This window comes from Gavia stellata, chromosome 3, assembly GCF_030936135.1.
Source record: "Gavia stellata isolate bGavSte3 chromosome 3, bGavSte3.hap2, whole genome shotgun sequence".
In the NCBI taxonomy this organism is placed as follows: Eukaryota; Metazoa; Chordata; class Aves; order Gaviiformes; family Gaviidae; genus Gavia; species Gavia stellata.
This window is the reverse complement of record NC_082596.1, coordinates 12,578,801-12,606,418: the sequence shown is the minus strand read 5'-3', so window position 1 is coordinate 12,606,418 and position 27,618 is coordinate 12,578,801. Positions and strand designations below refer to the sequence as shown.

The 27,618-nt window shown below is 37.2% G+C and overlaps 1 protein-coding gene across 3 annotated transcripts; it reads right to left on the bottom strand.

Moving 5' to 3' along the window:
- Positions 1–27,533, bottom strand: WASHC5 (WASH complex subunit 5). Of its 3 annotated transcripts, none has more exons than XM_059836061.1 (28): positions 27,279–27,533; positions 24,920–25,065; positions 23,742–23,826; positions 23,370–23,470; positions 22,233–22,425; positions 20,697–20,849; positions 18,152–18,265; positions 16,854–17,025; positions 15,855–15,982; positions 14,856–14,985; positions 13,663–13,775; positions 12,559–12,725; positions 11,861–11,936; positions 11,068–11,178; positions 10,809–10,949; positions 9,275–9,355; positions 8,500–8,601; positions 7,663–7,842; positions 6,808–6,932; positions 6,242–6,404; positions 5,400–5,502; positions 5,215–5,294; positions 4,075–4,178; positions 3,468–3,597; positions 3,252–3,348; positions 2,689–2,842; positions 2,321–2,408; positions 1–428 (listed from the first exon to the last, which is right to left on the bottom strand). In XM_059836061.1, the coding sequence occupies exons 1-28, from the start codon at positions 27,462–27,464 to the stop codon at positions 372–374; spliced, it is 3,480 nt and encodes a 1,159-aa protein (XP_059692044.1). In that variant the 5' UTR covers positions 27,465–27,533; the 3' UTR covers positions 1–371. The 3 variants fall into 3 exon arrangements, with proteins under 3 accessions (XP_059692044.1, XP_059692046.1, XP_059692045.1); XM_059836063.1 differs by having other exon boundaries at positions 27,316–27,319; XM_059836062.1 differs by lacking the exon at positions 7,663–7,842.
- Positions 27,534–27,618: the final 85 nt, after the last annotated feature.

Here is a 27,618-nt window from a genome sequence, read left to right as displayed (position 1 = left end):
TCCTGGCAAACTATCCAACACCTTTATTTCCAATTTCATTGTTCATTTGTGATACAAAAGTCAAACTTCCACAGTAGTTCTTCAGAACAAAAAACTAAATGATTTATACATAAACAATTACATACAGCATTTATAATGTGCAGTACAAAATGTACACTGTCTGGATGAGATAACAAATTGCGTGGCATGCCAAGATTTAAACAAATCTTAATTATATAGACTAGTGCTGATGGTTACATTTCACAGAGACAGTTGTAGGTACTGCCTTAAAGGATAGAAACGATACAGTTCTGAAAAGCTGTACTTATCTCATCTCCACTCACCAACTCCCCATTTCAGGTTTGGGGGAAAGACTTGGTCCTTCTCCACATTCATAGAACAGTTCTGAATTCATCAAAAATGAAGCTAGGCACATGTGCTTCAACAACCTGAAGTAAACAGGAAGGCACAGTTAGGTGTTTTCTTCATTATTCATGCCTATTGTCGTGGTTTAAGCCCAGCTGGCAACTAAGCACCACACAGCCGCTCACTCACTCCCCCCAGGTGGGGTGGGGGAGAGAATCAGAAGAGTAAAAGTGAGAAAACTCGTGGGCTGAGATAAAGACAGTTTAATAGGTAGAGCAAAAAACACTGCGCGGAGAAGCAAAGCAAAAGAAGGAATTCATTCACCACTTCCCGTCGGCAGGCAGGTGTTCAGCTATCTGCAGGGAAGCAGGGCTCTATCACGCGTAATGGTTACTTGGGAAGACAAACGCCATTACTCCGAATGTCCCCACCTTCCTTCTTCCTCCCCCAGCTTTATATACTGAGCATGATGTCATATGGTATGGAATACCCCTTTGGTCAGTTGGGGTCAGCTGTCCCGGCTGTGTCCCCTCCCAACTTCCCGTGCACCCCCAGCCCACTCGCTGGTGGGGTGGGGTGAGGAGCAGAAAAGGCCTTGGTGCTGTGTGAGCCCTGCTCAGCAGTAACTAAAACATCCCTGCTTTATCAACACTGTTTTCAGCCCAAATCCAAAACACAGCCCCATACAATCCAAAACACAGCCCCATACTAGCTGCTATGAAGAAAGTTAACCCCATCCCAGCCAAAACCAGCACACCTATTTATCCATTAACAAGCACATCTCATCTATAAATCAAGCACACAACACTATTGACCTGAAGCACCCTGGCTTTAGGATGTGCTCCTGGATGTGTTCTTGCTTGGTGCACAAAGCACAGAAGGAACATGACATCAGGCAGGTAAGGCAAGCCCCGGGCTGTGAGGAATTGCTGGGACCACAGGAGTGGGTAAGACTGGAGGAACGCTGACACCCTCTCTGCTGTTTCTCCACACAGCACCTGGCACAGGTACCAGATACATCAGCTGCAAGACTGACGGGGTGGCCTTCTACTACATTGTGCTGTGGGCTGGGAAGAAGAGAGAAACTGGAAGAATCTCTCTCTTCTAGTTGTGAGTATTAGCTGGGAAATGGCTTATTCAAGAATCACTGTGGTACAGCCTATAGCGAATAGGATAATGACTTATTTTTAATACCACGTATAAATAATGTATCATCTTCAAATGCAGTTAAGTTGCATTTAACCCTAAAATAAAGTCTATCTACAAGCCCAGACTTTCACATGCAAGTGAAGTTCTGAAATAAAGAAGCTGCCTGGGAAGCCATGCTTTGGCAGGAAAGGAAGGGAAGGAAATCAAGGACTGGAGATAGTGTTTCACCAAAATTTAGACTTGCTAATTAGTTTTTTGCCCTGCATTTAGAATACTGGTAAGGTTATTACTACTTAATTCTGCAACATCTCAGAACTTCTATTTTATTTCTTCCTTTCCCAAAAGCCCCATAGCAATGTACATGCTTTCTGAAGATTAAATGGAACAGACTCTTCTAAAACCTGCAAAAGTTGAAATCCTTTCTATATTTTGCATCCTCTCTGTATTTTCTAGAAAATAATTTTTCTGTAAGGATACCATGACTAGTGTAGGAATAGTTACACAAAATACACAAGTAACACAATTTGAAGTTCATACAGGGTAAAAAAATTCATTATGACCCATTTCTATCAGGTAACAGATTTTTTCATCTGTATTTTCTTCTGGCAATCTTTCACAGAACATCTGAAAAGGATCAATACTGCTTTTTGGACAACATTAACAAGTCCATTATTTTGAATATTTGTTTACAGATGATACCATGTTCCAGAGTAGATACGTGTCATCAAACTGCTAGTATGTAACCACAGCATAAACCAGGATTTAGCTCCTCTGTACAGGACTCCTGCTCAGTGCTACATGCAGGAGACATGGAATTCTTTCTTACCTTTCTTGGTAACTTCGTGTAGCGAATGTAATCTTCCAGGAACATGAGGGCACCCACTACATCAGCAGGCATTTCTGGTATCTTCTGGCTAAAATTAAACCACCATGAAGATAATACTCTTAGCAGCCGATCAGTTATTTGGAAAAGTTACATGAAAATGCCAGCCTTCAAATAACACCATTTCCACTAGGTACCATGTGATTCCATTACAAAAAGAAACAGTATTTTAATCTCATATTTAGTCACATATATTGTTATTACTATGTCAAATATAGTCTGCTAGAAAAACACACTGGAAAAGCAGTGATAATACTACTGAAGCCCTCTTCACAGAGGTGATACTTAGGGAAAAAGTAAAACCTGGATACCTTGTGCACTGTTCCATCGTTGAACGAATAAACTGACCGATCAGAGCCAGAAATTGTTCTGTGTATCTTGAGTGAAACTGTTTCATCAGGGTAAGGAGTCCCAGAACTAAAGGAAGCCAGTCAATTTGATCAGCTGGCCGTTTGCATACCACTCCTGCACAGAAAAAAAACCCCCAAACCAACACATTTATAAACCAGAACATATTCTTTATAGCAGAGGCAAACTTACATAATATACTCTCATGAGGTTTTTTTTGCTATGCCTCCCCTTCTGCCTGCCCACACATAAAAAATTAAAAACAAATGTAACAACTGCATTTCTTCCATAGCAAATAGCTTAATGATACTAATTAAGGCATAGGATGGAATGAGAAAGTCAGGCATTTGGAGTCTGTTTCCTACTCCATTGTATTTGGCTTCAATATTATAACAAACCTGCCTGGACATGATGGACTAAAGTCAGAAACCAAGTATTTTCTATGCAGATAATTTTACTATCTTCTCTACAGATAATTTCATATAGGTTTTCATTAGATTTGGACAAACAACAACTTATACAATACCTAAATTTCTGTTGTACTGAAGTTTCGGAAACTGGGAAATGAGAAATAGGAAGTTGACTGTGGGAAAATATGGCAGACGTTTTGTTGTTATATAGATCTGAGGGGGAAAAAAAAGAGAGGAAAACAGTTCTTCCACATTATTAATTTTTTTCTCAGTTGATAATCAATAAAATAGAAAAAACCAAACTGTACCAAGCACCAGCATGTAAGCCTGACCTTATTTAATGGATTGTGAATGCCAGCTGCTTCCAGATAAGCTGTAATTTCATACAAGAGAGTGTTGTCTTCTTTAGGATAAGGTAGTGATGGGTTCTGATAATGTGCTTCAATGTCAGCCAGTATTGCTCTAGAAGGAAAACAAATTGATTATATTAAATACTTACTTAAATTATCCCTAAATAAATCTTACATGATGCCACGTCGTATTAATTTAAAAACTTGAAAAACACAAAACCTGTAAATGGTTACAAGCAAGAGCAAACCACCTTTTCTGGAGTATCTTTTTACAAACATTGTATTTGTTTCAAAATCAGCACCACACATTTTCACTGTTCCACTGTTCTTATTTCTCATCCAAATATGACCTCAAATCCAGCTACAACCAAATGAAATTAGAAGCTGTGCTGTCCACTAGCATTTTCATACAAATTACTTGCCAAGTTATTTATGTTTTTGTTGGGTTCAAATTCAAATACTCATCAATAAAAACCTGAATACAATTAGACTCCACACTTTGCTGTAATTTAGATTTTAAGGATTGCCGAGTTGATAACAATTACATCACAGCAATACATGCAGCTCTTCAGCACATTCTGCTTCTTACTTATTGAGATTTTCCAAAGCAGCAGCCAAATGCTTGGAGTCAAACCTGCAGGAATAATTTAATTCATTGGTAATCTGTCGTCTTAAAATCTGCATCTGACCAACCTGTTGAAACAAACAAACAAAAAAAGGGTGGGGTGTTATACTGAGCACAATGAAGGAAGAGTAAAGTCAAACTAGGGAAAAAATGAGTAACAATTTACAGTTAAACAGATTACACAAAGTCCTCATTACACCTAACAGCCTTTGTAGGGCTGCCCAAAGCAGGGACATACATAGTGGTTGGAGCTACTTCCTCATTTTGGTAACAGGGCACCAATTCAGGCTGCCTGCAGTCAGAACTGACAGACTGCAATTGCGCAGTGGAGCCAGCCAAATGAGAGGAGCGGTCATGGCACTCAAGATTTACACACAGTTCATGGTAGCAAATACAGGCAGTGTGAAAAGGGCACTGAAAAGGTAATGGATATAAAGCCCCAGTTACTTTCTTTTTTTTCATTAGTCAGTGAAAATGCTTGTACTCTTTTCCCCACCTCTCCCTAGACCTTAAGGTCGGCAATGGCAGGGATAAAAACCAGAGAGGCTTGTTGCAGTCAACCTTCCCCTTCTTTCCCTGACCTTTCCTCTTCTCTTCACTAACATGCACAAACATTCACAGCACTCTGAAAAACACTGGTCGCAAAATATCATTACAGAGACAAGATAAAAGAGACATGTTAATGGGATAGCTTGTTTAAATCTTCAGCACAGTAGACTGCTTTCTGTGTGAACAAGGCAAGTTCAGGAAATGCTACTGCTCCAAACTTTAGCCTTAAGTGCATTACCTTCACAAGGCACTGTGGGGAGTCTCAGAACTCCTGATACTGAGCACTACACCTCAGTCTTCCCAGATCAGATCTCTAGTGCCAGACTTCAATTTTGGCAAACTATTACATATGAAGCTCAGTGCTAAGCACTTTGTGGAGTGTGAGCTGACCATACAAATGAAGCTCAGGAGCTCTCGCAAATCTAGGCCTGCTTCACTTGTGATGTTACAGAATTCCAGGTCAACATAAGACAATATTGTAAAATAAGCAGATTAAAGTATATAACCAAAGAGCCTAGACCAAATTCTGTGTATCACTAAGTCACGTAAACCTACCTTCATTATGGAGTCTAAATACGCTGTCCAAATCTTCTGAGTTTTTGCAATTGCTGCGGAATAAACCTTGTTTGAATTTGCTGAGAAAAGAAGAAGGGTGAGGCATTAAAGAAAGAAAAGAAGAGAAAAAAATGCAAGCGTACAAAGGCAATGACCTTCTTCCTTCTTAACCAGTAAACACTTACGTATAATTCCTTTGAGAGGACTGACAGCATTCATAAGTGCTTTTAAGGTATCCTGTACTGTCCTGTCACGCAATATATTTTTCTGAAACATACTGAGGAAATTCTAAATAAAAGAGAGAAATAATTAAGTAAAATCCTCACACATGTACTTTATGCTTAATCTTGGTGGTACAAGAGCCACTTTTTTTAACAGTAGGGAAAGAATATTTCCACAGAGAAAGAGTTGAGGAATTCTGTAGTCAGACTTTGTGCTTTTCTGAGCTATGCTAATCAATGTTAGGACAATTAGCAGATCCCCCTCAGTATGTAATACCCACTGTAGACAACTATTAATTCAATTTTTGAGGAAGAACTGTCTTCATCGGTACTTATTTTCCTTAAAATCTTTAACCAGCCTAGGACTGGATTCTTCTCAGAAAACAAAAAGCTTGGTTTCACATAGAGGTATTAGGGAAAAAGTCATTACATTGAATTGACACCTTATTTATATCATGGTAGACCCAAACAGTCTAATTCTTTGTTGGTATCTAGGCAGAAAAATAGAAGTTGATCTGAGATCAACTTTTAAGTATACATGAAGTGTACACCTTCAAAAGGCATTCCTTGCAAACTGCCATTTAATCTAACGCATAACCTGATGTTACACAGCACCACTTATTCAAGAGTACCAACTTTCGTAATTATATCTGTAACTGTAATTCTTACCTTTAGGTTTGAACACACTTTTTCAAATCTTTTTATTTCAGTTTAGCATTTCAAAAATTAACAGATTTTTTATTTCACTAGAAGTTATTAAATAATAAAAACATCGTGACCTTGAGAAACCAAAGTTCAAAAGTTACCTGCAGTTCCTTTACAATCATGAAACACAGCAGTCTGTCTAAACCATTGAGACCAAAGGTACCTAAAGTATCTTGGATCTCTGAGAAGAGACGACTACTGGTTACTTCCTGATGAGTTTTGATATCATACCAGGTGTTCATTTGGTCAATGTAACACGTGATTCTGAGGAAAAATTAAACAAACAAATACTTCAGAATAAGCTGCAGACAGTTCCTGCGATAATCTGAGTAATGAATTATCTTACTCAGGCAGAGATTAGAAAGACTCTCTTAAGTATCTCAGGTGATGTCTAGTTGCTCCTCTCTCCATGATGGTTTTGTCACCCTTCCCTGGCTTTTCTCTCCTCCATTTATGTAACACACTGCTTTCCTTCTTAGACTAAAATCACAACTTTTCTAGACTAATATTTAAAATGTACAAGACCAATTGGGTAAATTTGATTTTGGATAAAGATGGTGATATGACAGCTAAGGAAAAACTATTGTATATTTTGTTTGCATATGGTGGAATTGGAGCAATCCAATGCATGGTGCTATAATACAAGTTTGTGACACACTGTACTTACTTTGGGTCTGTGATCCTCAGGATTTCTCTACAAAGCCGACCAATAAATGTTACAGATTCATCCACAGGTGTGAATTTTGGTATAGGAATATGAGTAGACTGGTATATGCTTTGCCAGTCTTGAATCTGAAAAAGAAGTTTTGGAGTAATTTGCAGTGTTTTATCATTGCACATTTTTAATTTGCTTAGAAATTTTATTCCTTTTGTTTGATTTGAAAGTAGTACACTGTAAAACAATATTGTAAATTACACACAATATTGTAAATTACATGCAGAACACTATAAAAACAGAATAAAGCAAAGAGAAGAATGAGTCTCATGACAAAGATCAAGCAGAAGATAAGCGTGGTGGTTGAGAGAACTACCTACACTCCTGGTGAGAATTCCATCTGCTCCTCTCTGCAGTAAGACTAGCCACCATTTTGTTAGCTAAATTTGAGATCTATTCACTCCACCACTTGTGAAATACCACAAAAAGAGCTGGTAACTACTGCAGTCTTTCTAAGTCTGCATTCTGATGGCTAACAATACATACAGAGAGGACTACTGTGATTCAGTAGTTATTTTCTGTTTTCTTTGAGGAAGAGGAAGGATATTGTTCACTGGCAAGAGATATTAAAATACTCTGTTTGGGGTACTTTGCTCTTCTTATGTACAACTAATGCAGTGGGGATGCAGAATCATTCAGAAAAAGCTGGGAGCAGATGTTGTATGCAGTACTTAGCACATGTCATTGAAGTCACAACAGTATGGACTGTGCACAATGGGGTACATATGCTCCATCAGTCACAAGCTTTAACATCCAAATATAAAGATATTTATCAACTTTTTACTTGTTCTTGTTTTTGACTAGGACCTTTGTTCTTAAGAAGTTATTGCACTCCTGTTCCACATTGTAGTTAATAATACGAGACACCTCCTCTTGCCAAATTTTTAAACCATATATGTTGACATAATCCTGGATATATTCAAATGATCGATGGAACCCATCCATTGTAGCTGCCATTTCTTTCAGTTTGGGCATCAGTTCACTTGGCTACAGAGGGGGGGGGGGGGAAAAGAGAAGATAAAAACAAAACTGTGAACAGGTAGAATACAACGAAAATCTAAAAGGCTTCTAAATGCCTTTACACAGCAACCTCTAGAGGATTTCACTATGCTCCAGCCAGAACTGAAAACCACCGAGAAATTTATCAAAGGTTGTTTGATATCTGAAGTAATTCTTCTTACTAAATGTTTTTCCCTCCTGCTTTTAATGCTTCTTTTAGGCTTCAGTGGTACTACTGATTGATCCGGGAGAGAGACTCAAGAATCTAGTCAGGATCAAAACAAGGAGTCACACTCCTTATTCTAACATTGCCTTTCCATGTTTACCCAGCTTATACACGTCATGTGTTGTCATCAGTCGTCACAGACAAAGACAGAACTGTGAACTCAGAATTGATAGGATACTTGGCAATAGAATAAAAATACGTTTTTGAATTCTATGTACTCTTAGCAGTTTATAAACTCATTTTAACATCAAATAAGGCATTCCAAATAACGTTTAGGAAGTTCAAAAAGTGTACTTTTTTACAAAAAGGAAATCTGTATAGAAAAGTACAAATTATTTTGTAAAAGGTAGTATAATAGAAGAGGTCCCAGCAATCCCAAGGTACATAAAAAAATAAAATCGAATCAAGCTGTCACACACCTTGGCTCTAGGATTAAAGATGAGTCCCCTGTGAAGAGCTAGAGCTACCCGTTTTACTAGCTCCTTCCTTATTCCATCCTCTAGTAACTGTTTTGGGTCCACCTAAGTAGAAGAAACATTTTTCTCTTAAAGCCAGAAAGGTATAGAAAAATACGAAGGGTTTAATTTGTACCAAAAAAGATATTAAGTACTTATGATGTAATAGGAAAGCAGTGCTAACAGATGCACTTTCCCAGCAGCGCTTGTCCAAAAAATAAATATTTAAATACTTCTATCCGATATAAATGATTCCTTTAAGTTGAATGGCAAAGGTCTGCAGATCACATATTCAACCTTTGTTAACGATCCATTGAGAAGTTATACAGTTATAAAAAGCCAGACTGCATTAAGAAGTGTATATTTCTTTAAGAATGCTTGCTCCTGAAGTCCTGGAAGAGGTATCTTAATGTAGGAAGAGCAGTCTTTGTCAATGGAAGAAACAGATCTTCAGAAAAGCTTGCAGTCATTTTTTATTATTATTTCTACTGGAAAAAAGTGTCAATTAAGGTTGATGAATCTATGTACAATGAGAACTGTGGGTTCTTAACAACCTTAAATAATACAGTTCTTATCTGGATGCCAAGTTAGGCATTATGGTTTGAAAATTTGTATGCGAACTTACTTTTTCTTGTCTTTTTAACTTTCCTCAAGGTCTTGCTTAATGTGCTAAAATATCTGTGCTAAAGTGCTAATTGCCACCAAATGACTTTTTCCTACTGGAATAATGGCAGATTACCTTGATGATACCAACTAAAGTAGTTTTCATCATGAGGATGCCTTCAGTGAAGATTGAAATTGCATGGGTTAGCTTGGCAACCTTTAATAGAAAGAGAAAATACAATTTATTGAAGTGATTCAATAGACTCAAATAATTACTCTAAAAATATATACATCTTTCCTAGTGGTAACTTCCTATTTTAGATTAAAGTAATTTGCACTGATATACTTTCAACTTTACATCTTGTTCTAGACTTACTTATAGTACAATAATAACCTTGCTTTTAATTAGATCAATATAGGTGTGTTACCAGTAGGAAAGAACACGTACCTGTCAGAGGATTCACAGAGATTATGGGAGGAAAGACCTAGCCAGCTATATCACGTGTGTACAAAACATCATGGACAAAACTCTAAGTTGGTCCCTTTGAGCAGGATAGGGGCACAGCTTGAAGTAGTTATTCCATAATAAAGCCTGCTGCCAGCAATAAGTCCACCTTAATATTTCCACTGATTTAATATAGTAGTACATTTACTTAAGTTTTAAATGATTAGTTGAGCATCCTTATGCTCAGAGTTCAGACAAGCAGGTCTTTTGCCTTTAAGACATTTACAATATAGAATAGAGACAACACAGTTCAGACTTACAATTCTACAGAAATCTAAAGCAAAAAGCTTTTGTGTAAGATGTTTCCCCTCTACCTCCACAAAATAAAAGAAATATTACTGAATACTGCCACTTCCTCCATCCCTGCCCCCTGCCCTTCCCCTCCCCCCCCAAAAAAAACCCAACAAAAAAACCCAAACTGACTTTACAAAGTTTAATAGGGGACTCTAAACCTCGCGTTCAGGTCTGAACATCAGCTTAATCAGAGACCACAGCCTGTTTGTATAAAACACCTAACAAGTGAGCACCTTGGCAAAAACTGCTGGAAAAAGCTAGCATCTTAACTAATAATTAGAGATATTGTCATTGAGGGAAATTCCTCTATTAAAAATAAAACCAAGTAATTTTAATGTTTGCTTACTCTTCCAGACTGGTAACAGTGCAGGAAAAAACCCACAGACAAAAAGCCAATGAGCAATAGCAGTTTTATCTGATCAAACCGATATGCCTCCATCCTGTCTTCACATTTGAAAGCAGCAAAAAGCTTAACCCTGCTGGTTTATTCAGTCTTTAACCTTCTCCTGGAACAAGCATTCCAAATGTGGAGGGCTTAATTTCAGACTTGGGTTTTTAGGGTTTCCACCCCCCCACCTAAATAAATCCAAAAATCTTTACCCTCATTTATAAACACATTTAGTTTTCCTCCCCTTTTCTACAAGATCAAAAGTTTAAACTTTTACAAATGGAAGAGCTAAAGTTACTCATCTGTCCTCAGGAAATCTAAGGTATACCGACGATAACACTAGTAAATTTTAATTCTTACTCAGTCAACAAATCCAACTTCACTGTTAACGTATAACTCTGCAGAGCTCTACCTATATAAACTTAGGTTGAAGCAGGCCCCCTATAAGATAGGCTTTTTCAGAATTCCCTATTTTAACTGCACCTCGTATCGTGGTCCAAGCTGAGCATAATCTCGTAGTTTGTCCTTATCAAGGCGAGTAGGCACTTCAATAATATCATGCGTCTGAAGCTTTATAATTTTGAGAAGAGATGTGAACATGCTTTCTGGAATTATCTGTAGAACCTTTGTAAACGAGACAAGAAACAAAACACAGTCAGTATATTCTCATTAAAAATAATAAACCTTCAATTAAGGAAAAATAATTGGAGAACAAAACAATTACGTCTCTTCAAATGCCTACCTTTCTAACATAGGAAACCAATTCGCCAGAATAGTACTGTGATACACTGAGAAGATCGGGACTATTTGCTTGATTGATGCGAAGAAGTGGCAAGTCAAGAGCAGAAGCAAGCTAGAAATAAGGTTAACATTTTAATTTCACATGCCTGTTTTTCTAATATAAATTGCATGCTTGAACTCTCTTGCTCAGGCTCTTAACCTACAACTCAAAAGAAGTAGATTCTTCCTGAAGAGCAGTGTTACAACATCAGGTTTGCAAACAGAAAAAAACAAAAAAAATTGTTAAAAGTCAAAGAAGTTCAACAGTCTATAATTCTACATTCCCTTTATTAATTTTTTTTAAATTCTTACCAGTTGCATGAGATACTTTTTTTGTTGTAATTTTACACTCCCCCCCATGCTATTTCTCACTCTTACTTCTACAGAAAATATTTTCATCTGACGCCAGATCTTCATCATGACAGACAAAAGGCATAGCCAACATAACTTCTGTAGTTACTTCAGCCTCCTCTGACACACATGCAGAGGATCCCATCTATGCACCGATGTCTTCAGCAAATAACTGTAATGAGTAGAGGCTGGATGATTGCATAAAAACCCCATGCATAACTTGGTTTTGTTTTCTTTAAAACCAACGTTGAGTTAATTTAACACAGTCTAAAAAATCTGGATATAGAAGATGTTGGTAAAAGGAAGTTTTGACTCTTTTGTGACTTCACAGCCTTAAGACCTATTTAACAGATGCTTTGGTTGACCTTCAGCGTTCAAGTACATTCACTGTTGTTCATACTTACCTTTAGGAAAGTGGCTCTGAGTTTAGTTACCATAGACGGACTGACTCTTATGCTTTCCTGCATAATAGATGTAAAGCTGGGATAGGAAACAAACAAAACAAATCAGCTTCTTCCCCTGAAACTCTTATTTTCAGCTCTTAAATCGTATGTCACCAGCACCAGTGTAATCTAGAAATGGCACAGGAGATCACTAAAGAACTTCACTAAAGGAGGATTTTGGCCTGAAGAGATAATGGCTAGGAAAAACCTAAGATAAAGGGGTATGTGGGACAAAAGAACAGGGCATCAGGGTCCGTTAACAGCCAAGGTAATGAAGTCGCAGCTCAGCAAAATCACACCATGGAAAAGGAGTTCTCTAACATTTGTCTTTCCTTGTTTGTTTTTAACTCCAGTATTTTGGAGAACACTTAATTACACTAAAGGCTGGAGACAGAAGCTTAACAAAATTGTTACAGTTAGAACAGGACAGACAGTAAAAATTTACAGTATGACTTAACCTGCAGCTAACATGACAAGAACAGCTGTTAATTCTTATTCAAGTTGATGAGAGTTAAATATACTCAACAACTCCTAGAACAAGGCTTCAAGATTGATTTTAAATTGGAAAGTTTATAGTATTAATAATATTCATGCATGTTATTTCCCACAAGTTTCGCAAATGACAACGGATTTAGAAGAAAAAGCTCCTGCTAAGATACCTGTCAATTAATTGCCAAGCATAAGAAAGATCACCAACTATCTGCATGGAGATCAAGACCTCTTCTTTAATGTTGATAGTTCGGATCATCTGATGGAGAAATTTGCGGGTGTCAGCCAGAAACTGGCAAACTTGCAGGTTAGTTTCCAGCTGGTGAAACTCTTGGACCTATATTTAAAAAACAAACAAACAAACCAACCCCATAAAACAACCTCATTTTTTCTTTTTAAGGACAACAATACAAATAGAATCAGTAAACTGACATATTTCTTCAGGATGTTGTAACAGTAAGACTCTTAACACACTCTAAAGTAGGCCAGGATTTGTTAAATAATAAATTTTACAAAGTTACTCGAGGAGGTGTACTGTGAAACACCATGCTGAGTGTTCTTTTATACCCTGGAAGAAAATATCCAAATACGGATATTTTTATTTTGCCTTTCAAATTACCCTCTCTAGCTTCAAATGAATTATTTTCAGAATTTCTAATCACGGAATCACTAAGGTTGGAAAAGACCTGTAAGATCATCAAGTCCAACCATCAACCAACTACCACCAGAATGCTCATTAAACCATGTCCCACAATGCCTCGTCCACACGTTCCTTGAACACCTCCAGGGATGGTGACTCCACCACTTCCCTGGGCAGTTTATTCCAGTGTGTCACCACTCTCTCAGTAAAGAAATTCTTCCTAATATCCAGTCTAAACCTCCCCTGGTGCAAACTTGAGGCCATTTCCTCTTGTCCTGTCACTCGTCACTTGGGAGAAGAGGCCAACACCCACCTCTCTGCAACCTCCTTAATAATAAAATGAGTCATGTTGCCAAATAATGTTTAATACTGAATTAATTTCTTTGAAAAACCCTACTGACCCTCAGCTACAGGTGGCACCATTTTTTCATGCTATATCCCTTATTTTACAATCACCAGGTCTACAAGCAAGTCCTGCTGACTGTATATATAAAACTGCAAAGATATGCAGACTTAAACAATTGTTAAAATGCAGATCTGTTCTGTAACTCATCTATCGGAAGTCAGTGCATGTGTATCAAATGCTATTTTTCAAAAGGATAAGGTCATTTATCTCAAAATTTCTTTGCCATACCTCCTCCAGTGCCTGTATTAGCTGCACAGTTTTTCTGCCTGCTGCAGTGGAATCATCGTAGTTTAGAGACATTATTTGCTTAGAGATTTCTCTGAACCAAGCCTGAAGATTTTCTATGTAAGAACACGGAAAATTTAATCACATCTTTGCATGTACGATAAGCAATAAAGACACAGGGAACTCGCTAGTCAAAACAAACAAACAGCTATACACCTAGGAGTTTATTTTAAAAGTTTTCATCTTACTCTTACATTTCTAGTCTTTCAACATGTAGACTTGTGAAGTGGCAAATGCTCAGGTAAGTTTCACATTCAACATTAAAAAGAACAACTACCAACACAAATGGGCATAATAAAATCTATACAAAGATGATAAAGCCCTTTAAATAATAAATTTGTGTTTTATGAACTGTTTTACAATGTTAATTTCCTTGGCAGTTGCAATTTCTATGTTTTAGCCACAAGTTTGCTTACATCAAAAAGATAAAGGGAAATATTTCAGTAAGGTAATTCTGCTTTTAAGTGGAAGCAAGTGAGAAAATTGCCTGTATTCTAAGTTTTGTTGTTTTGGATTGATCACAAATGTTGCCATTACATTGACACTTTATGCAGTGTTCCTGATCACATGAGAGAGTGATTTACAATTCTTATTCTTACACCAGTTCAAGGAAAAAAAAAAAAGGTATTTCAAAAAACAGAGCAAGGAATTTGGAAAGAAATACAGATTCAATGCTTTTAAGTCCTTGGAGAATACCAGTCAGTGCAGATGAGAAGTAAAAGCAGGTTTGAAAAAATGCTCATACAACAGAAATAAAGGTTGCAACTAGGGAAAGAATGAGAGGAGAGGTTAAACCATCCCCATATTTAATAGGCATGATCTCCGCACTCCTTTGTAGTAGAGCACAGTAATGTGAACTCCATTATGCATAGAAAAGTGAACTGGCATTTCATAGTCTGATCTGGCACATCTAAATAAAGTGATAAAAAATATTTTAAAAAATATTAGGTACCTAAATATGGCTTACATATGGAACATATGCAGAAAGCCTAATCAAGACAGCATGTAAGAGACCTCTGTGGCAGCTGTGACACTGAAAAGTTTTCTTATTATCAGTATTAGCCTTCTGTATTTTCTTTTGGTATCAGCTTAGAAATAAAAAATAAAATTACTTTTTTTCCCCACTTAGTAATTACCATTTTTCTCCACCCTAGTAAGAGGTTTAACTCCTGAGAAGACATCAGCAAGCTCAGTCATCCTTTCAGATCCCTCTTTTTTATAGTTCTCCCATTTCATTTGTTTTTCTGACAGCATCTGCTTGAACATCTGTAGAAAAACAAAGCATTTGGTTTACAAAACTGGCAAGAAGGCATACTACAATAGATGAAATAAAGTACTGAAAACAGATGGAACTGACTTACAGTGATTACTACATAACTTCAAGATCTTGCCAGAATACTAAATACAAAATTAAAAACATTAAAAGATACAGCCAGTGTGATGGACATACAGTGATAGAAATTAACAGAATTTAAAAAAACCAATACGATGCAGATATTGTTGATTTTTAGTCACTTATAAAAATATCCAGTATCTTTTTTAGCTTAGAGATCCTAGAATACTGTGGTCTAATGTTGACTTCTACTTCACATAGTCATCTCAGCCTATGCAGAGCAATCCAATTCAAAAAAGCATGTACTTGAAGTCAAGCATACTCTTATATATTCTACCAGGTTAGTAGCAGAGCATTAATGGGGCATCTTTTAGAAATGGCAGAACTTCATACATAGGCGTAAGAGTTTTCTTAGCAGCTTATCCTCAACATACATAGGTTTTTGTCTCTGTTTAAAAGAAAGCCTGAAAAAGAGAAGTATGGCAAGATAAAAACTTACGCAGCTTCCTCAACAGATTTTATTATGCCTGTTATCAGGATGTTCATGCAAAATTCTGAGCAAATATAAACACGTTGGGTAAGAATGAAAACTGCCAATTATTGAGAAGACTGCAAGAGTCACTTCCAAGCAATTGTGGACTGTATCTTCTATTCTCACAATTAAGAAATACTCACAATTAACAAATCAAAATAATTGTTCTTTATGTAAGTGGACTGTGCAGTAAATGTACCACTACTATTCAAGTCTTCAGCTCTGTTCTCCCATTCAGGGAAAACGCTGAAGAAGGCAGCAGCACATTACCTCTTTCAAAATGAATTCAAATTGAGCTGTATCCAGAAGAAGCTGGAAAAGGATCCTGGGATTGTACCTTGAGTCTGTGAGAATTTGATCCTTTATCTGGCGGAGACGTTTGTTATTTGGATCACAAGCTGAAATTGGAAAGACAACATTTCTAAACTGTTACAGAATTTGGTCGAGCTCTTCTATCTTTGTAAATAGACTCTTTTTTTAATAGCTTGAAAGCAAAAACATATTGCTCCGATATGTAAGTCCCCACTTGTTCTCCATTTACATAGGTCTCATCACCCTTGTACAACCCTTCCTTAGAATAGGAAATAATTAAGGTTTCTGTGGTGCTTCAGTCTTCTTAAAACTCTTCTGCTGGCTTCTGCAAACTAAATGTGAATTTAGTACACCTGACTGAGAAGCCCAGAGATCAACATTTCTGAAACGGTCCCAGAAAAGGTATGGAGGTGTAACAGAAGCCCTCTCGCATACCAAGAAGCCCCCAAGACAGCACCAAGAGAATGTCTAAATAGCTAAGTTTATAGACCCAAACTCATGTCAGAGACATTATTCATCAGTTTCAGTTGAACTTCCGTTCAACAGAATAAAAACCTTGGTTTTAAACTATTAATTACAAAGATGTTAAGAAGCTGGCTACTGCTTTCCTTTTGGTGCTAGATAAAACTTTCAGAATGATGCTTTAAGTGGCAAGGCAGAAAAAGATACAGTTCCCAGACTTTTTCTGCAGAGTATTATTCAACAGGATCATGAATTCTACTACTTTTTCTACCTATGTCTAGCTCGCAAGAATTAAGGAATGCACGCGTGCTGTTTCAGCTGAAGACTTTAGGAGACTGTTAGCAAAAGAACAGCTCAAAAATCTGCTGAAAAGAGTAGATGAAGCTCTGCTGACTTCAACAGCAGCACACACTGAACTTCCCTCGGGACATAACACAAAGCATCAATATAGCAGGATTGACAGCTCTGTAATAGAAGTCTAGCGTGAAGTCTTACCTGTGTCTGCAGTGTGAAGCATCAGCCAGCGGATTGCTACATTGCAGTCTCGCAGGCAATTCAGCAGCTTGGGAATATTGTCCAGCACCAGCTCTTCCCTTAGACAGCCTTCTTTGAGAAACTGCTGCACCTGACTGTGCACTCGCTCAGTGACTGCAGCGTATCTGCTTGCCTTAGAATATACAAAGCTTGCATCAATATAATCCTTGCCTCAAATGGAATACATCATGTACAACGTGACTGTGGCTTCCAAAGTACTCAAAGGGCACACAGATCAAAAAAGTGCTATAAAAATTATTATCATTAGTAGCAGGCAATATCATACATTGCAACTGCATGACAAAGGACACGAGCTAAATTTTAAAACGAAGAGCCTACACAGGAAGTGTAATGTTTCAAAAATGCAAACTTGTGAACTTCCTATATTCACTTATGTACTCTCTAGAAATCATTCCTACAAAATGGTACTAATATTTTATTGCCTAATACGAAAGAACAACAAAACAAAAATCTATTCCAGAATGTAAATACTTATTATGAATTAAGTGTCAGTTCTACTTAGCGAACTTCTTCCCTAAAGACTAAGGAAAAATGTCTGCTCATATTCCCTAAGTTTACTAGACAACATATAGTACAGTTCTTCTAATTAGACACTTTTGTGTGCTCTCTCCTGAGCACTGGGGTCAGATTCTAAGGAGGCATTTAGCTATCATCAGTCAACTGATTTGTTGATTGGGCAAACAATCAACCGACTCAATATTACTCACTGCTTTTTAGGCATGGAAAAAATGGTTTCACATAAAAAGAACTCACTGCGTTGCATCATACAACATTTCGGTATCATTCTTTTAAATCAGATGCTTTTTCCAGATTATTGTTTATTTAATTTGTGAGGCCCCATTTAAAACTGAGTGCCACACACCGTCAATATAAATGTGTAACTTCTAAAACTGTTATCTTTGGAAGACCAGACAGCATAGTCAGCTTAAGACATCCCAATACTGAACAACATGGCAACGGGTGCTAGCATCTCTTCAGTCAAGTCACAACCCTGCAGCTTTTAGGGGAAACAAACACTGCAAGAGGAAGTGAGACAAGCACTGCTGTGAAGACCAGATTTTGAAACTTTGAAGGATTTTCAACTCAAAGTTATGTACTCAAAGTATTATACTTGAATGTAATACAAGTAATTGTATGCAAGAAAAAAAAGACCCCTGCATTACTGATGACATATAATATATTTGAGTTGCCTACACAGCTTAAATCTTGCTAAAAATACTTAACTCTGGCTTATGTACCTGCTCTTTGACGTTTGAAAGATCCAGCGTGTAGTTGAGGGCAGTTTTAGCGGCTTTGTAGGGTTCCCATGCTTCTGCTAGATTTACAGTGATTCCCATGTAAATGCTAATAACCTAAGATTGGAAACAGAAAACAAGAAGCTGCATTTACATTTTTATTAGAAAAAGACATACCTTTCATTTAGCAATATAAGTAGAAAGTGGTGTGCTGTGGGTATAAATATGAGACAACTGAACTTTTTGGTAGCTGTACCTTTTGCTCCATCACCTTTGGAAATCAAGCAGTAACAAGACTTTGAAATTAAAGGCACACAGTTAACTAGAGGCTTAGTTCTGAAAACAAGCTGACAGGTCTTTCAGTCACTATGTATGATTCTTGGGCTTCTATTTTCCCCCCCCCCATGAACTTATGACTTCTTTTTCATTTCCATGATGCTATGCAGGAGCGCAGGACAAAACTGAAATGTAATGCATCTTCTACGGTGAACACAAACAGAAGGAAGCTACGATTCCATGCTGTGATTTTTAAGGAGCAAAGAGGAAATTATTTCAGACCCGTAGCCCAAGTTTGAGTGTAATTAAAAATACATAATTGTGAATGATTTACAAGTGTTTGTAAGATACTTGATTAAAAATGGAAGGCTTGGGTTACTGCCAGATGAAGGATAAACAGAGCTGTGGCATTATGAGCTTTGTCATACCATTGCTCCATTATTCCTCCACCCTGGAGTGATCACATCCAGGGGACACTGTCAGCCTTTGAGCTCTTCTGACAGCATCAAAAAGGAAGCCAGTAAAGGCAAATGGGACACTGGTCTGCTGATATGAGGATGCCTCTCACATTGTTGAAGCGATGCTCATTATTTCCTGTAAATGACAGTTCCTCAAAAGGCTACACTTCAACTGCTAACAGTGATTTGAAACCAGCCTAAGAGTCAAATATTCTGTGATGCAGATAACTCATCCACACCTGATCAGAAGAAGATAGGTGTTGTCTTAAAACAACAGCTTGTACTATAAAGTCAAGTGAACAAAAACTCCGGCGTAATAAAAAATTCACAATGTCAGGTTCTCATTTCTAAAATAAGCTTGCAGTTTTTCAGAAACTGATGGGTTCCAATGCCTATTAAAATAGCCAGCTATTACAGTTTCTTCCCTCCTTTCTTCACTGTTCCACTTATGGTACAGAAGAATACAATTTGAAACCAATAGAGATACACAAATTAAGTTATAGTTTCTTTGTTAAGTCTGATTCCCACTGATAAAGACTACCTGGGGACTCTATTCTTACATGCTAGCCTATTTCAGTAGCATTTTTTGCAGACTAAGGCTTCTGGATGGAAATCCTAAATCTCAACGCTGAGACACGTAGTAATTTCATTTTGATCACCACATCTGAAAATGTCTATAGAATTGCAGTGACAGGTTTTGCTTCTAAGTTATTTGGACAGTGGCATAGAATGAATCCTTAACCAAATTTTCAAATAACATCAGAATGGGGGGATTTGTTGGGAGAGCCAGACTGTCACCCAGAGCGCCCTTGACAAGCTGGTAGAATTCACCAGCAGAAACCACAGGAAGTTCAGTAATGATAAATACAAAGTCCTGCACTTGGGACAAAACCAAACCCTTGCAACAGCACAATCTGGGAACTGACGGCCTATGTAACAATTCTGCAGAAAAGGACGCAAGCATCGTGGTGGACAAACTGAACGTGAATCAGACATACAGCCTTATGACAACAAAGACTAAACATGCTGTAGCCAGCAGATTGAGGGAAGTCAGCCCTTATGAGGTCCCATTTAGAGTAATGTGTCCAGATTTGCGCTCCTCAGTATGAGACAGACACGGACAAACTGGAATGAATCGAATAGAAGGCCATTAAGACACTTATGAGGACCAACTATGAAAGTAGAGGCTGAGGGAGCTGGGTTTGCTTAAGCTGGAAGAAAGACGACTAAGGGATCCGACTGCGGTCTTCCACTACCTAAAGGGAAGTTATGAATAAGACAGAGCCAGACCCATCTCAGATGTGCACAGTGAAAAGACAAGAGGCAACAGTCACAAGCTACAACAAAGGAAATTCCAGTTGTACAGAAGGAAGACATTTTTCACCACAAGAGTGATTAAGCACAGTCACAGGTGCCCACAGAGGCTGTAGATATTTTCAAAGCAACTGGACAAAGCCCAAGCCACCTTATTTAGCTTTGAAGACAGCCCTGCTTTGAGGAAAAGGCTGGACTAGAAGATGCCTGTATTACCTTCCAGCCTACATTTTTCTCTGATTCACTTTACCATGATGACAAAAGAGTGGTTGATTTAAGTATTTCAGACAATAACTGATACTTTTAAAGGATAGCTTTCCACACTTATCCAGAAGGTTTGGCTCAGACCACTTAATTCCAAACAAAGTAAAATTTCCCGAGAAGAATCTATACTCATTTTAGGACATTATTATTTTCTAGAATGCATGCTGTAAAAGAAGTTAAATTGTTCCTACAACATTAAATCCAGGGAAAAGTTTTAAAACAGAACTATTTTTTACCCAATTATCTGGAAAGTACTTATCCACTATCTCTCTCATTTTTGCTTGTTGAGTGTGAAGAATAGAAGGGTCAAAATACAGTATCACATAGAGCATAGCAGCCTGAGTAGCCAGGGCAGTGCTGCGGTGTTCTGGTAATGGATATGCAGAAACCTAGGAGAAGGGAACAGAATAAAACAGAACATAATATAATGCAACATAAACCACTTGCAAACATTATGGGGCACATTAAAGAGTACGGTATATAGATACTAGGAAGCAAGGAGGATATGGGTAAGCTGGACATGCGTACACATGCAGCATATTTACCAGATATATTTTACAGTTTGGGTTGAGCTGAAGATTTTTACCCTACTTTTTGTACTAAATTTGGAAAAAGTACATAGATTATAATCATGCTTTGTATGGAAACATTAATGTTCTTCATTATGAACTGTAAGCACTACAAAATAAAAAAATCATAAATTGTAATACGATTTTAATGCAAAGGCAGTAAACCAACAATATTATATTAAAAAGAGGAAAAGTAATTTTGATACAAAGTATCAGCTGATTTAATAAGATTTCTACATTAAGTACTTTACAAGAGCATAGTCTCACAAACACTTCAGTTTCCTATCAGAGACACAGATTATGTCATGAAACAGGCTCTCTTCACAACTTGCTAAGTTCTTGTTTCTAGAACTCTGCACAACCTAAGGAATTCTCACCGTACAGTACCTGAAAAGGCATTTTCTCCCCTTTGAAGTTTAGTATGTCTGTCCATAGTATGAAAGTGTTTCTGGTAAGGTCCCTACTTTTAAATTGTTATTGCTGCCTAAAGACTTAAAGCCTTTGTTTATTTCTTACCATCATTCATTAATCTTCAAATGCTCATTTTCTAGCATTTATAAACTGCTTCAGTTTTCCAGGATTCACTAAAAGTATGCCAATAATTACAGAAATAAGATTGCTTGTCCATGCTATAGACTGAAACCTGCTCAAAACCAAATGCTTTGTTAAAGATCTCTCAAAAGAGTCATATTAGAAGAGACCGTAAATATAGTAGCCATTACCCACACTTTGCTTCAATATTTATTCTTTTCCTTTATTAATACAATTGTCATAGTTAAGAAGGGTGGCATTAGTGTTTCTTTTGAAACACATTGTCTACTAAGAGATGATGAATATCTTTGCAGTAACTAAAAGAATGGGAATCTCCGAAGGAGTTAAGAGTTATTAAGAGTGGCCAATCATTTATGATTTAAAGACATTAAATAAAAAAGTTTTTTTTTACTGTGAGATTGGCCAAATACTGGAGGAGGCTTCTCAGAGAGGTTCTGCAGATACTCAGAACCCAACTGGACGCAGCCCTGGGCAATCTGCTCTAGCTGACCCTGCTTGAGCCAAGGGGTTTTGACTAGGTGATCTCAAGAGGCCCCTTCCAACCTCCGTGATTCTGTGATTTATTTTTTACTGGGCTTCATGGTTGAGTAACTGATCTGAGAAACCATTTTATCTTTAGTTTTAGATCCCTCTTATCTCACAGTAACTTACCTGGTTATAAATGTCATCTGAGCGTAAGCGGCCAATAACCATGCTAATGAATGTTTCGCTTATGGGTACCCTGCTGAAGTAACTCTCAGGATAGTTTGAAGGTCTTTTAGCTCCAGGTTGGCTTGAGTATCCAGTGCTTCGAAGCAATTTGCAGATATCATCTAAATTGGAATCAGCAGAGGATCGGGCTGCACTGTTTTACAAAAGTAATGAACAAAAATTGAGCTGTGTGACCTAACCATTTCCTCCACTCCCTCCCCTTGTAACCATGCCTTTTCTCCAAGAAAATGATCAGGTACTAAGGTCTGGGAGACTTTTGGTTGTTTACTCCATGAATATAATGTTCATCATATTAAAGGAGGACACCGATAAATGTCCATACTGGAATACCAGATAAGCACACAAAGCACAAAACAGAAAAATTAACTTTATTCAGGAACAGAAATAAGCAGCTTTATATTTAGAGGAGCAGGTTTGTTCTGGTTTGTTTTTTTTTTTCGCTCCTCATTTCTGAATTCCCCTTGTTGATCCACTTCTGCATTCCAGAGTTAAGGAACCTTCTCTCATTATATACTGAGAGGCATAAACATAGTCAAAGAAGCATGGAACAGGATACCTCCTTTTTTATATGTGTGAAAGGATTTGCACTGATACCATTTGAGACCCTAACTGTCATACAATGATGCTGTCAGCCTACCCTGGAAACTCGTTACTGATGTGACTAATCAAGCACTGTAACTAAAAGAAGTCTCACTCGCAATACATTCATTGTCTAGATACTCAGGACTTTTTACCAAGATTTGCTCACACATTTGGGAACCTGTGATACTTTCATAGCTGGCACTTGCAACGTTAAAGCTTTAGCCGAAAGTTTGTCAGTGGGCTTTAAATTTCTGTTGTGACAGCATAAAAAATCTGTTGCTCCAGTTTTGCAGCTAGACCTGCAAAACTAGCTAATGCAAGGAGTTCTATTGACATGCAGAGAGCACTACAGAATTATCAGTCTATCTGTATGGTCAGACAGTCAAGAAGTTGCTGGTATTTCCATTTATCTTAATTCAATAACCTAGTTAACTGAACATACTGCATGTTACATCCTTTCAGCCTCGAGTGCTTCTGAAAACCAATATACATTACCTGTATCTGTAGTAGGAAACCAACATTCTTTCTCTGACTTCTCCTTCAATCTTCTGGTCAATGACCAGTAGCATGACTCCATATAAATAGAGCGCTTCACACTGTTTAGAAAAAGGAAGAACAAAGGGAAGAAATCACATAAATACAATTTTGTAGTAACATGTAAAGACAAACATGTACTGGCAAACTAACCCAACGTCAACTACGTAGTCAATACAATATGGAAAATGGCGGGCTGTATATTTTTGGTCTTTGTCCTCCTAAAAGTGAGTCATAGCATTTACATGCATTCAGTAAACTTAAATCTTTGTCTAGTTTGGCACTAAACTAGTTGGTTCATTTTCTACTATTACAGAACTGTTTAATACTCACTAGAAGCTGTTTTCCATCTTCATTAAGGAGGACTGTTTCTAATGTTTGCTGAATGTAAATTCCTTCATTGAGGTCATCTAAGTATCTAGGAATCATAACAAAGAGTTGGTCATTGACTATTTTGCTCTCAAATCATATGTCCTCAGAACTCAATTAGCCAATTTTCTCTGAAAGTCAACAGACACATCAGAACATTTCCCTAGTACGAGTAGCATGGAGTTTTTCAGACAAAAAAAGAGATGTTCTAGTATGAAAAGAGAGGCTGGAACTCCTAGCTAGAGCCAGCCAGTTAGCAAAAGCCTCCTTTCATATCCTGATGGTGTATGTGAAAGACACTAGAGGATACTCTGTAACTTACAGCTAACATCCTCATAATCTTCTTATGGATGGACAACAGCCTGAGAAGAGAGTACAGAGAAGGGTTCTGCTCCAAAATTTAGTAAAACTGTCATTTTCAAGTTACCTCAAAAAAATCTCCTGGAAATACCATAAAACTATTTCAATTGCAATTTGGAAGGTACAGACAGAAATAGAGTACGTTCATCTCAATTAACAGAAGATTTCTTCCTATTAAAGGATCTTCCACTAACACTGTTTATTAATAAGTAACGTTAAACATTTAATCTTTAATTAATCTTTTCATGTAAGATCAATAACAAAAACAATTCTTATGCTTAAGATTCTGTGGAACTTTTTCTTAAAGTATTTCATGAACCTTTCATATTGTTTTTTTACAGGTAAGAGTAGCAAACTTGAGAATATGGCAACTCCACTGAAAAATTAAGTTCAGGAAAATAATGCCAATGAAAGTTAAAGAATAAAACCTACCTGATAATTCTGTTTTACAAGACCACAAAAAACTTAGTTTAATAATACGGAGTCTTCTTTTATTAAAAAGATCTTCAAGACAATCTCCAAGATAAAGAAGAAAAATTAGCTCTACTGTACAACTGAGGAAATGAGGTAGAGAGGTTAAATGTTTTCAAATCATGTATTAAGCTGGTAAGCAACAGCAGGAGTAGAAGTTAGTGTTTGCTCAAGCAATCCAGGTTTCCAGGTGCACATGAATATGCTTCAACAGCGAGCGTACTGGGTCTCTAAGGAAAAAGCTTCTCATTATTAAGACTAAACAGTAATCTAGTCTTTAATAAAATCCACATGTATTTAAGATACCATACCTGTTTAAATCTACAATGTATTTATGTACACTCTGAAAAGCTAGATAAAATCTCGTCAAAATTTCAATGTTGTTTTCACGGAATTCTTCATCTAAATCCAGTAACTCAGGTTTGGCTTCCAGTTTGCCTTCACAGGTCTCAGGCCCCTAAGAAAAGAAATTCATCTTTAGACACAGTATTTGACTTTGACCTCTATTTGACATCTCTTCAGTAGGACACAGAACACGTACAACCACCACTGTGTGCACAACACCAGAATTAACATTCCTTACTAAAACAAGGATCTGTAGTTTTTCAAGCTACTTTATGATTGAACATTAATTCCATAAAGATTAAGTTTTACACTTTGTTACAATCTACAATGATTTTAAATACAATTTATCCTGTGTACCCAATGGAAAAGAATAGTTAACGCTTTGGGTAAAGCCCCAGTGCATCTGAAGCCCCTGTGTGCTTTTTGTAGAGCTATCTATCTCCCTGATGCAATTTTTTCCTTTACACATTTGATCTGATTGATTTCTCAGCTAGAGACCATAACACTGAGGCCTCAGAAACAGTTGTGAGCTTAGTACCTTCTCATACATTTAAACTGTCTGACAGTATTAGACCTACATGAGAATTTTTTTCCAGACTCTGGATCTAGCTCAGTGCTAGTCCCCCAAACTAATGCAGAAACTATGTCATTAACAACTGTGGGGGAAAAAGGGTTGGGATGAAGAGCCTGACTTCCTTAAAGCAATGGTACAAACTTTTTTAACCATTTAGCACAGTCAACATTTCTCATAACCATCATTTGGTCTTACCACCACCATCTAAATGAAAACATTGGTAGTTTAATTGAAAATATTATTAACACTTAATTGAAAATATGTCATTCCACAGACCACTTCCACAGCATGACGTCATTGCTTAAAAGGATTTAGTCAACACGAACGCCATAAAAATAACTTAAAATAGAGTTAAAATAAAATAGCAAGCTTAATACCCAGCTGACAATTTTTGTGTGGTTTTATAAATGCTCTTCTGTTTCTCTTTTTGAGCAAAATGCCTACATAAAACAAAGTATAAAAGCAAACTGCCTATGAAGTTCAAATACATGAAGTAAACAGCATGAGTTTTCAAAATCTCTAATCTCTTCTCATTAGGTAATTCTAAGAACCATGAATGCAGGAATGGTGCATTCACAGTGAAAATATCTGTAAATTCACTAATCTCTGCTTTATAAGTAAGTCTTTTATGGATTTTGGTGCTCTGAAAAGCAGCAGCACTGTTGTGCTTCCTTAACATTCAAAAATCTTGTAATTTCAAGGATAATTGTATTTCTCACCAATTATACCTATCTGCTTTTAAATTTTCAAGTAATTTGTGTAAAAAAAAGACTTCTAACAAACACTTAGATCTAAAGGTGTCTCAGAAATTATTTGTGGTCAGGGTTTTCAGTATCCAAGGCTCACAATTAGTGCTTGAAATTTACAGCTCTTACTAACAACAACAACAAAAAAATAAATACACCCCCCCCCCCCGGCCCCTTGCTTTACTGTTAACACTTCTTGAGTTGCACAATCCAGATAAAGTCAGATCAGACAGTCTGTGTAGTTCCTTCTTAATCATGTTAGAGAATGACAGAAGGAAATAGGTACTGCAAGCAGCTTAATTTTGTAAGGGAAACAAGGGCTTTTCACGGACACTACTCTTCGATTTAGTTGTTTATTCAGCACATGTGACAAATCCAGTGAATGAACAATCACAGTACTGTCAAACAGGAAAGCAGAAAGCAGTTTTCATGGCTGCGAAGAATAAGCTGTAGATAACCAAAGGAAGATGGGCATACTGCCCACAGTACTGCTCCAAAGGAAAACAACCAACTGCACAGGCTCAGAATGTGCTGGTGAAAGTATAATCTAAAGTTTCTGCAGGATATAATAATAATGATTTAAAAAAAGCCCCAGAGTCCCATACTCAAGTTTTATATAATCAGTATCCATCCAAGTTCATAGCCAGATGACTCATCAAACATTTTGAAATGTGTAGCTGGAACTGTTGCTCTACGCATGCACTTAAAATTGCCTCCTCCTTCTTGCCCTGATACTCAGTGCAGGTACCAGTTATACTTATATTCTGCCTAGGGGCCTAACCACAGAACCTTCCCTAGACTGTTTTAGCATGCAAGCATATCACAATTGCTATCTCAGTTTGATGAATTTTTGGTAAAAACTAAGCAAGTAGGAAGTCATGATAATCAACTCTGAAGAATGCTAACAATAAACACCATAGTCAGGAAAGGCTGTTTCATAACCTGAAGTATCCTCATGCAGGACAGCAATGCTTTAAGGAGAAGTTTAACAACAAAAGGGTTTACCTTAAAATAACTAAAATCAAATATGATATCCCCATACTTCTGTTGATCAGCCTTGTCCTTTAGTCTGAAAACACCAGGAATAAATTCTGAAAGTCTCAGAAGTTCTGCAATGATGGCATTTCCACAGGAGACAATCCGAAGAATTGCCTGACCACAGAGATTGTTTTCAGCCAGAAAATCAACCATTGTGGAGCTGGATGTGACAGAGCAGCAGAATTCCTGCGGCCGTATTCTGATTGTTAGTCTTTAGGTTATTTGAAGAAGAAAGTCTGATGAGAAAACTAGCTGCTCCATTAATAACCTGTAAAAACAAAACCACACACATTCAGAGTGGTTCATA

Bases quoted from the DNA above. Each gene is read 5' to 3' on its own strand.
- WASHC5 (XM_059836061.1), bottom strand. From the start codon at position 27,464: ATGGTTGATTTTCTGGCTGAAAACAATCTCTGTGGTCAGGCAATTCTT. The intron at 12,726-13,662 runs GTATGGCAAAGA...TTTTAAATATAG, and splicing joins TAATACAGGCACTGGAGGAG to GTCCAAGAGTTTCACCAGCT. The intron at 7,843-8,499 runs GTGTGTGACAGC...CCCCCTCTGTAG, and splicing joins TCTTTAATCCTAGAGCCAAG to CCAAGTGAACTGATGCCCAA.